General features: G+C 59.5%; 1 protein-coding gene across 2 annotated transcripts; it reads left to right on the top strand.

Annotated features, from left to right (window-relative positions):
- The first annotated feature begins 215 nt into the window (after positions 1-215).
- On the top strand, positions 216-9,398 carry ABHD17A (abhydrolase domain containing 17A, depalmitoylase). 2 transcript variants are annotated; one of them, XM_079116174.1, is made up of 5 exons: positions 216-374; positions 3,853-4,428; positions 6,396-6,590; positions 8,638-8,817; positions 8,929-9,398. In XM_079116174.1, the coding sequence occupies exons 2-5, from the start codon at positions 4,097-4,099 to the stop codon at positions 9,152-9,154; spliced, it is 933 nt and encodes a 310-aa protein (XP_078972300.1). In that variant the 5' UTR covers positions 216-374; positions 3,853-4,096; the 3' UTR covers positions 9,155-9,398. The 2 variants fall into 2 exon arrangements, with proteins under 2 accessions (XP_078972300.1, XP_078972301.1); XM_079116175.1 differs by lacking the exon at positions 216-374 and adding an exon at positions 2,624-2,856.
- The last annotated feature ends 875 nt before the right edge of the window (positions 9,399-10,273 follow it).

Here is a 10,273-nt window from a genome sequence, read left to right as displayed (position 1 = left end):
GTTTTACAGACTGGGGATTGAACCCAGTGCCTCCCACGTGCTGGGCGAGGAGGAGGAGGAAGGGGAGGAAAGAAAACCAATGAATGAATCAAATGGGAGCTCAGGCCCCGCCCCCCGGGCACAAGCACCGCCTTTGGCCCCACCCCAAATCCCGGCCCCGCCCCGGGACGCGCGCAGCTCTCCGCTCTCGGCGCTTCCGTGCGTCACTTCCGGGGCGGTGGCGGGAGCGAGGCTCACTTCCGCCCGCGGGGGAAGCGGCGGCGGCGGTGGCGGCGCAGGAGTCCGGCCCGGCGCCGAGGGACCGAGGACGTACGGACGGGCGGCCGGGAAGCCATGGAGCGCGGCCCCGGGGCCGGGGGGCGCGGGCCGGGGCGGTGAGTGCCGGGTCGGGCGGGCGGAGCGGCCCGGTGTCGGCCGCGGCCGTTTGGGGATCCGGGCCGGGCCGCGCGGCCGGGACAGCCAGGTGGGAAGCCCCCGAGACCCCGCACTGCTGGTGCGGCCGCGGTCCGAGGCCGGCCCGCGGCCGACGTTACGAACTGCTGCCCCGCGGCTCCGTTTCCCCAGCCTTCAGTTTGGGGCGAGCGCCCACTCCTGCGGCTTGGACCCCGGGCTTCGGGGAGTGTCCAGCCCAGCCGCGGACTCGTTCCTGGCCGGGAACCTGCCCGGCGTCGGCCACCTGGCCTCCACTCTCGCCCCTGTCAGGCGGCTTCCTGCGGGCAGGCTTCCCGTTCTCCGCTCCATCTCCAGGAACAGCCAGGGCTCATTCCACAGCCCCTCACCGACGGTGGTCACTCCGGCCTAGGACTCCCGCGTGGTAACGCATTGGCCCCAGGATGAAGTCCAAACTCCACGTCAGGGGTCAGAGGCGCGACCTGACCCTGCCCTGGCTCCCTCTGGAACCCCTGTTGCTCACCCCTCTTCCTGCACTTTCTGCCATAACTCGAAACCTGAATTCCTGACCCTTTCACCTCCAGGACTTAGCCCGTGCTCCTTCACCTGTCCAGTCCCTCTGACACACTGGTTACTTAAACCACACCTTCCTTCAGCAGCTTTCCCTCCCTGGCTGGCTGGGTGAGGCGCCATCGCAGGCAGTCATATGTAGGTTGTCTCAAAGTGTTGCAATGACCTGGTTGATTGGTCTTCATAAGACTTAGCATGCCCGTAATTCTAGCAACTTGGGAGGCTGAGGCAGGGAGATCCCAAGTTCAAAACCAGCTTCAGCAACTTAGACCCTGTCTCAAAAATACAGAGGTCTGGGGGTGCAGCTCAATGGCAAAGATCCCCTGGATTCAAGTCCTCCCCCTGACTTAAAAAAAAAAAAAAAAAAAAAAAAATCCCTACTGAGGCACTGCTGGTTTGGTGCATGTCGTGGCAATAGTTGGGGTTCTGGTGCCAGGGGTGTGGTTCCAGGTAAGCGAAGGCATCTGGGTGTGCACTGCTCAGTTCAAGCCCCATCAGTGACACACAGGAGCTTCCAGCATCTTGACTTGAGAAGATGCTGGGCCCTTCTTTCCCAAACTGGCAGACCCTGGAGGCACTTGTTGTCTTCCTGTGACTTCCTCCTTTCCTCTTGCCCTGGAACACTTAACATCCAGCTATCAAATTGTTATTGAGCCGAAGCACATAGTTACTGGTCCTGCCCATGTTGTGTTTCTAGTTAAGTGGTGGGGATCTGGTTAAACTTATGAATAAAGGCTGCACTTGAGTATCATGGAGACTAGCCTGGAACTGTGAGAGTGTGGGAGGGGTCCTGGCAGATGTGGAGGACCAGAGAGCACTGAGTGAGATTGAGGTGGGGGAGGGGGCAAGAATGAGCAGGTTGAGGGGTGCTCAGCAGGGTGACTGAGATCTTAAGAAAGGAGATAGCTGTGTCTTGTGTGGGGACCTGAGAGCACGGTAGCAAAACCCAAGAGGTGGTCTGAGCCTAACTGCAGGCCTGACAGGCTGTGCAGGGGATGTCATCTGGGAACAGTGGAAGGCCACAAGACACCCTAGAAGGAAAGTGGGTTGGCAGGCAGACTCATGGTGTGAGAAGATGGGTGTCCTGGAGAGGATAGTGCTGGCTGAGGGGAGATTGCTGAGGGTGGGGCCCTTGCTGGAGGAGGGAAGGAGGTGGCCGAAGGCAGGTCAGAACCAGCAGACCTGGGGACAATTGGATTGGACCTGGAGGCCTGGAGAGAGGTGTCAGGAAGGAACACCATGTTTCTGGATTCGAGCTGTACAGACCTGTCATTCTCCAGATTGCAGGGCGCCTCCTGCCTGCCCCCTGGGCTCTCAGTCAAGCTTTTCTCCAGGACTAAGATCCCCTCCAAGCCACCCATCACCAGCGGAACACACTTGGTTGAGAGCATGTTGAAGCTGATGTTTCTCAGTCGTGACATTGTGGATATTTGGGGCTGGGTCATTCTCTAATGGGGCATCCTGGCCTGCAGGGTGCTGAGAAGCCCCACTCTATTCCAGGAGCACCTCCATTTGTGACAACCACAGATATCCCCAGATAATACCCAGCATCCCCTGGGTTGGGGTGACCTCTGTTAGAGTACCAGTATTATAGACTCTTCCTCTGCAAAGTACTCTATGTGAGATTTGCATTCTGCCTGGAAGTCAGAGTTTCCTTTGTTGTCCTTGTCTCTGCTTTGGCTTTCACAGCTTTCCTCCCTGTGAGCCACTGGATCCTGGTGACTGGGATACGGCTCCCTCCAGACCCTGCCCCATGTCTCAGGTCCAGAGGAAGCAGGTGTATTTCTGGGCCTACAGTTGCATGTGCACTAGTGTGTGTGCCCATCTGCCTCTGAACCATGTCCCGATGACCCAGTGGTTTTCAGATGCGGTGGCTCAAAAGCTGAGCATACCCAGGTGTGTTCTCTGTGGAAATCAAGCTTCGTGCTTGTTGCCCTTGTTCCAATTGCAAAAGAAAACACAGTGGGTGGACAGAGTTTCTCAGACCTAAGTTTTCTTTGAGTCTGTGGTCTGGGGCTCCCTACATGATGGAAGTTGCTTTGGCACCTTAGTTGTTGTTGGTTTAGCACATTTCATGGCATCCTGCAAGAGGATTAATGTCTAACTTTCCAGTCCAGGCCAAGAATTATCTTTCATGTAACTCTTCCTCTCATTTATATCCCCTGTGAGGCAAGTGGCATCCATACTTGTACAGGAGGACCCTGAGGCCCAGGGAAGTTCAGTGACTCACTAAGGTTGTGGCCTGTAAGGTCACAGTGCTGGAGAAGGAGTCCCAGACTCCCTGGGCCCCACCCTCCTACCCGCCCGCCCCAAGCACAGGGAAGAGCCATTGTTCCCAGCTCAGTGGCCTCTGCCCAGACTGAGTCTTTGTTTGCTGGTTTCCTCTCTGGACACCAAAGACCTGTGAGTGCGCAGGGACACCACAGTAGGGGAGGAACTTGTGCACTTTTGGGTCCCTTCAATCCAAGACCTTGTTCTCTGGAGGTGGCCAATGAATCCTTGAAGATCGCACAGAGCTGGGGAAGGGTCTGGGCAGCAGTGTGCACAGAGTCCTGGGAGTGAACAGGTCTCCCTGGGCTCAGAGCTAGGGATGTGTGCTGGCAGGACAGGGGTCTGATTGGCATATCCTATAGGCCATAGCTGGGTGGAGGTGGCACGGGCTGGGAATTGCAAGCTGAGGAGGATGCAGGAGACGCCTCCTGGGGTGGGCTGGGGCTGGACCTGGTCCCTGAGGCTGCCAGTGTAGCCATCTGAGCAGGAGAAGATGAGACTGGGTCACGTGGAAGGCCAAGAGGATTTGTGATGGATGGGATTTGGGAGCATGCCTCCCCACCTGGCACAAACGGGTCCCCAGTTTCCCTGAAGGAGCCCACATTTCTGTGTCCCTTGCAGGGTTTCCCACTGCACAACGACATGGAGACCTGTGGCTGCAAGGCTCCTGGGGGCTCAACTTGGACAGCGATGGGGCTGGGCTGCAGCCTCCTAACGGGGCTTTTGTCCGGGGTGGTGGCCTGGGAGACGCCCTCCCCACTGCCCGCATCTGGGAGCACCCCTGCACCTCCCCTGCCAAGTGAGGCTGGGCAGCCTTGTTGGTGGACGCCCCTGAGAAGGCCCAGTGAGGGGCCCGGCGCCCGCCATGAACGGCCTGTCAGTGAGCGAACTCTGCTGCCTCTTCTGCTGCCCACCGTGCCCTGGCCGCATCGCTGCCAAGCTCGCCTTCCTGCCTCCAGAGCCTACCTACTCGCTGCTTCCTGAGCCTGAGCCAGGGCCTGGAGGGGCTGGAGCTGCCCCCTCAGGGACCCTACGAGTCTCTGCGGGCACCCCAGGGCGCTGGAAGGTCCATCTGACTGAACGTGCTGACTTCCAGTATAGCCAGCGTGAACTTGACACCATCGAGGTCTTCCTGACCAAGAGCACCCGTGGCAACCGCATCTCCTGCATGTACGTGCGTTGTGTGCCTGGTGCCAGGTGAGAGCTGGAGGGTTTTGGGGGATAGGGTGGGGAGCAGGCAGGCACCTGGCCCAGGATGCTCTATTCTTGGGTTGCTGTTTCTCTCCAGCCTGCTTAGACTGGTGCTTGGCATGGTTGGTGGTAGCCTCCCCACACGCCAGAACCAGGGTGAAAGGCCACCTAGTTGGCATGGGTGTGGTCGCCCTGTCCTCCCTTTCTTGATTCCTGTTGCCAAAGGAGCTACTGCCCTGATTTGGGCAAGAGCAGGCCTCCCACCCATGGCTGCTGCAGAACTGCCTCAGGCCCTCAGTGCCAGCTCTCTTTCCACATTGCAGTCCTTGGGGAGCCCCCTTGACACTGCCTCTTGGGGATGAGGACACCGAGGCCTGGGGTCGCAAGCCAGGTGATTCAAATGGTCCAACTCCTTAGTGGCTGCCTCGCCACCTGCTCTCAAGGGTCATACCTCCTAAGTTTCAGCCAGAGGGGTGAGGCAGAGGTGGGGCAGTGGGCCTTCTTACCAGGCAGGGATCTGAGTCCAAAGGGCAAGCTCTTACCTTTGGGTTGGGCTGGTGGTGCCAGAGGAAGTCACCAGGGCCAGGGCTAGGGCCAGAGCCCTCCCGTGATTTGCTCTTGTTTGACTTAGGGCAAGTCCTTATCCACCTCAGGTCTTACAGCATGGGCACAGGCCTCATGTGAACAGAAGTGTCTTTATTCATGTGTGGGATTTGGGGTGGGGACCATCTCTCCCCTAGCATACAGGGCTGTTGCTCCGGAGGGCACAGACAACCCTGCCTACAGCAGTGCAGATCCTGGTCTAGGGAGTTTCCTAGCGGTGGCAGGAGTGTGAGCCACCCCAGGGACCATCAAGGCCATTCTGGGAGTGTTTCTGCAGCAGAGATGGCCACTCTCCACCCAGGCTGGAGGTGGTGACTGCTACGGCTTGCCAAGCTCGTGCTGTGGGTCCTTTTCAGATGAGTGGGGAAACAGTAGTGGCAGGGATATACCCGGGGCAGGTTCAAAGTGGATTCTCAAGAGAGCATCGGGCATTGTCTCCGGTTGGGGTACCAGGTTCACCTTCTTCGTCGAGGCTCTGTAGGCCTCCTGCTCATGCCCACAGAGTGAGTGGGATCTGACAAGAGCTGTGGGAGCAGACGAAAAACGGCTGTGGTAGGGAGGCTCCAGAGGAAGGTGGAGCTCAGTTCACAAGTGGGCTCACGGTCATCTCCCAGTCGAGGTGCTATGTTCACATTCTTCATTTGACCCATTAGGACCGGTGCTGGTTATTGCTGAGTATGCACAATTTGAAAACAGCTGTGTGAGCATGAGTGAAAAATAAGTGGCAGGGACGTCCCAGAGGCAGGTTCTCGCTTAATTCAGATAGGCATGGGGTGCTGTCCAGATTCAGCCCAGTTCTATAGGCATGGGGTGCTGTCCAGATTCAGCCCAGGTGCACATTCTTCATTTCAGCCCTTCGGGGCCAGCGTTGGCTATTGCTGAATATGTGCAATTAAGAACAGCTGGAAGGTGCAGCAAGGAGCCAGTGGTGGAGGTTCTGGAGGAAGGCTCAAATAGTTTTCAAGGCGGGCATTAAGAACTGACCCTCATGGTAGGACCAGAGTTACTTTGTCCATTTTGACCGAATCTGTGTGGTTTGAAAAGAGCTTGTACTTTCTCTGAAGCATTCCTTTCATATGGGAAGCCTGACATCATGGCCGGCCACCCAAGTGGGAGGAGCTGGCCATTCTGCAGCCCAGGCGGCTTATGCCCCGGCCAGTGCTCCTGTCCTCTCCCTGATGGAACCTTGGAGGTGGAGCTGGGTCAGCTTTCCTTGCCTTGCCCTCGCTGGTTGCATGACCATTTGGGAGGGAAGCAGATGAGGTGACAGGTGCCTCTGGCTGCCAGGATGGACTGTCACAAGTCCTCTGCCCTGGGACAGTCTCCCCAGGCCAGGCCTGTGCTCCCGTCCCCCTGACCTATGCCCCCAGGTACACAGTTCTCTTCTCGCATGGCAACGCAGTGGACCTGGGCCAGATGAGCAGCTTCTACATCGGCCTGGGCACCCGCATCAGCTGCAACATCTTCTCCTATGACTACTCTGGCTATGGCGTGAGCTCAGGCAGACCCTCTGAGAAGAACCTCTATGCAGATATCGATGCCGCCTGGCAGGCCCTGCGCACGAGGTGAGGGCCACAGGTCAGCTGGTGTGCTCCCCAAGGAGGGATGAGGCTTTCCTGGGGACCGAGGATGCTGGCACAGGTCCTGCTGGGTGGACCTTCAGGAGAGGGATCTGCAGAGTCTTTGGTGTGTAATTGCCCATCTCCTTGTGGCTGAGGGGGGCGAGGCTGGCCTGGGGGTTGGGGAGCAGCTGCTCCTGGGTCCTCATTGGACATGGGCTGTCTACAGGGGACTGAGGCTCCACCTGGCGTGAGAGGCTGGGCGGAGGACCCAGGGACCAGGAGGTAGCAGTGTGAGAAGACAGCTGAAGCCTGAGGCCCAAGGGTACTGAGGCCCATAGAGTACTGGGTGGGCTCCGTCTGTTGATCTGAATTCTGGGGGTTGGTTGTGGGGAGAGTGACTATGGAGCACAGCTTCACCCTGGGCAGGGGGCAGGTGGGTCTTGCAACTGGTTCTGGGGGGCTGTCCAGCATTTTGGAGCCCAGGCTGGTGGGGAGCTCAGTGGGTGTGGACCTCAGCACACACCTGAGGACTGGGTCAGCCTGGTCTCGACTCTTAGCCATATGGTCCCTCTGTCCAGACTCTGCCCTCCTGGTCATCCAGGTCCCAGGCAGCCTTCCCTTCCTCACTGATGCACACTTCCTCTGTCCCTCCACCAGAGTGCAGCTCCATCCCACCGCATCCCCCACACCCAGGTGGGCAGCCTAACCCTGCCCTCCTGGAGGTGGCACCTGCTCACTGCCTGGCCTGGGCTGCCGTCTTGACCCTTCCCAGCTGAGTGTTTTGACCTGCTTTGGTAGGGCCCAGGTGCAGCACTGGGAAGTCAGGAACCCAAGGGAAGTGGGAGCCCTGGTTGCCATGGAGATGTGCCAGGCAGTCTCAATGCAGGCCTGAGAGCCTGGTCCCTAGCACCTGCCACTGGGGACCCATCTGAGCATCCCTCCCCTGTGGCTTCGGTACTGTATTCTCAGCTTGCTTACTTCTGCCCCCAAGCCTGGGGCACTAGAAGAGTCACAGCCCAGCGGGGGATGTGAGGTCTCTCGTCTGTTCTACCACCAGCACTGTCCTTCAGGGACCTGTTCTCAGCCCCACAGTGAGTCATGGGAGGTTGGGAGGCCTGGGGACAAAGAGTGGCTCCATTCAGGACAGGCTGTGTTTGTCCAGCCACTCAGCACAGTAGTGGCTGTTGTGGCTGGGAGCAGGCCCGTGAGGCTGAGGCAGAGCTGGGGGTCTGGGCACAGGGACCTGTGCAGGTGGCCTTTGGGTGGGCAAAGAGGTAGAGTCACACTTGCCAGTGGATTGTCCAGGTAAAACATAGGATGGTCCCTGTGCACCAGGAAGGGTGGCCTTTTGGACCAGGGTCAGAGCTTATGGGAGGAGAGTTGTGGCATCCTGCATGGGGAGGGTGGCCAGTGAGTCTCCATGTGGGAGCCAACCCAGAGCAGATGGGCTGCACACTGGCCTGCTGGGGGTGTGGATGACCAAGTGGGGAGGGGCCCAGGCCTGGAGGTAGGAGCTGGCAACATTGTGTAGGGGAGGTGGGATCCATCTGCTGCAGCCACTGCCATAGCTGCTTGTCTGTGTTGTACCAAGCCCCAAATTGGGTACTGGGGACTCAGGGGTCCCAAATGGGCTGAGGCATCTGGGGACACAGCCACCTAAGTTCCCAAAAACAAGAGGGGTGGGAAGGGTACAGAGAGGAAGATAGCCCCACCACCTTACAAGTACCAAAGCTTTTTGTTCAGGAACAGCAGGAACCAGAGGGCCAGAAGCAGGTGCCATTGTAGGGGCACCAGGTCTGCTCTGGTCAAGTGTGGCAGGAGGAGAGAGGGGGTGGCTAGGTCCTGCCCTGCACCCCAAGCTCCCTCATGAGGTATAATTCCCCACACGGGGTCCAGGTACCTGCTGTGGTAGGAACCCAGGGAGGAGGGAGAGAGCGAGCTGAGACTGCTGCCAGCACTGTGCACCTGTTTGAGTGGAGGGCGGGGACCTGCCAGGGTCTCTATGGGGGCTGCCTCAGGCCTAGGCTGACCCTGTCCCGGCTGCCACCAGGTACGGCATCAGCCCAGACAGCATCATCCTGTACGGGCAGAGCATTGGCACGGTGCCTACGGTGGACCTGGCCTCGCGCTACGAGTGTGCAGCGGTGGTGCTGCACTCGCCTCTCACCTCGGGCATGCGTGTTGCCTTTCCCGACACCAAGAAGACCTACTGCTTCGATGCATTTCCCAAGTGAGCCTGGGGCACACGGGCGGGGAGGGGGTAGTGTTGAGGAGCAGGTGGGGGGTGGGGGGCTGGGCTCCAGCCAATACCTGACTTGCCCTGCTTGGCCCTATTCCTCAGCATCGAAAAGGTGTCCAAGATCACCTCGCCTGTGCTCATCATCCATGGCACGGAGGACGAGGTGATAGACTTCTCCCATGGGCTGGCGCTGTACGAACGCTGTCCCAAGGCCGTGGAGCCACTGTGGGTGGAGGGTGCTGGGCACAATGACATTGAGCTCTACAGTCAATACCTGGAGCGCCTGCGCCGCTTCATCTCCCAGGAGCTGCCCAGCCAGCGCGCCTAGTGGCTACCGGTGCACCACTGCGCTGGGACCTCAGCAATAAGGCAGCCGCCTGGACTTGCCCTGTCGCGGCCCTGGGGCTGCATGTGGACCCCCAGGACTCCCCCAGGCAGCGGGCAGGCAGCCGTGACCCCCCCCGGCCCAGGGGCCATGGACATTGTACAGGAGATAGCTATGCTCTCTTCCTTTTGAAAGCAAAAAGAAGAAAAGACGTGAAAACAAATTAAAGGTTTAAGATTTTCTCCTTTTCGTGGTTCACATACGCTGCTTTTCCCGTCTTGGCGAGCTCCAAGAGGAGGAGGGATTCCAGGATTCTCGCCTTGAGCACGCACCTCCTGTGGGCTTTATGCGTGCAGATAGGTCTGGGTCCTGGGGTGGTGGTGAGATGCCTGGGTCCCGGGGAGGTTGGTTAAGCCCTGTTCTAAGGCCGCCCTTGGCAGGAAACTGCATGTGTTAGTTAAAGCTTGCTCTGGGGGAGCCCATTCTGAACCCTGAGGTGCCAGACTCCACAGGCCCAGAACTGGGACCAGGCTGCCTCCTTTGCAAATGGGAACAGATTCCGAGGACACTGGCAGGTTCATGGATCTCCCCAGGGAGCTGGACTTGGGGCTGGGGTCGTGGGGAGTGCTCCTGCTTAAGATCCGTCCAGTACTGGTCCTTCCAGGCACGCCAAATCTTGCACCCTCCTGGGGGCCTTTTGAGTTGTGCTGTGTTCTCCCCGCCCTCCCATGCTCTGTGGCCTCCAGGGCGGAGCCCTAGAGCGGGAGCGGGCTCTCCCGACTCCGGGCCAAGCATCCGCTCGGCCTCGTGCCGCGATCAGCCCAGCGAGGCCGAGCCCTAGTTTGCTGCGCCTTTAAGGGTGGGAGGTACTGAAGCCCGGGTTTGGAGCGGGAGCACCGGGGCGAGGCCTTGAGCTCCGCTGCGTGGCGGAAGCGGAAGTGACGCCGCGCGCGTCCGGAAGTGGGTGCGGCGGCCGTCGGACCGTGGTAAGTGGCTGCTCCTCGCGCTCCGCCGGAGTTCTCCGGGGCCGCTTCTGCTCGGCTCCGCCGCCGCCTCGGCTTGTCCCGCGAACGGGAGCGCGGGGAGGCCGCCGGGCTCGCCCACCGCGGGCGCCCCGGACGT

This window comes from Sciurus vulgaris, assembly GCF_902686455.1.
Source record: "Sciurus vulgaris genome assembly, chromosome: 16".
NCBI classification, from domain to species: Eukaryota; Metazoa; Chordata; class Mammalia; order Rodentia; family Sciuridae; genus Sciurus; species Sciurus vulgaris.
This window is presented reverse-complemented; position numbering and strand designations above follow the sequence as displayed.

Bases quoted from the DNA above. Each gene is read 5' to 3' on its own strand.
- ABHD17A (XM_079116174.1), top strand. From the start codon at position 4,097: ATGAACGGCCTGTCAGTGAGCGAACTCTGCTGCCTCTTCTGCTGCCCA. The intron at 4,429-6,395 runs GTGAGAGCTGGA...CTATGCCCCCAG, and splicing joins CGTTGTGTGCCTGGTGCCAG to GTACACAGTTCTCTTCTCGC. The intron at 6,591-8,637 runs GTGAGGGCCACA...GGCTGCCACCAG, and splicing joins TGGCAGGCCCTGCGCACGAG to GTACGGCATCAGCCCAGACA.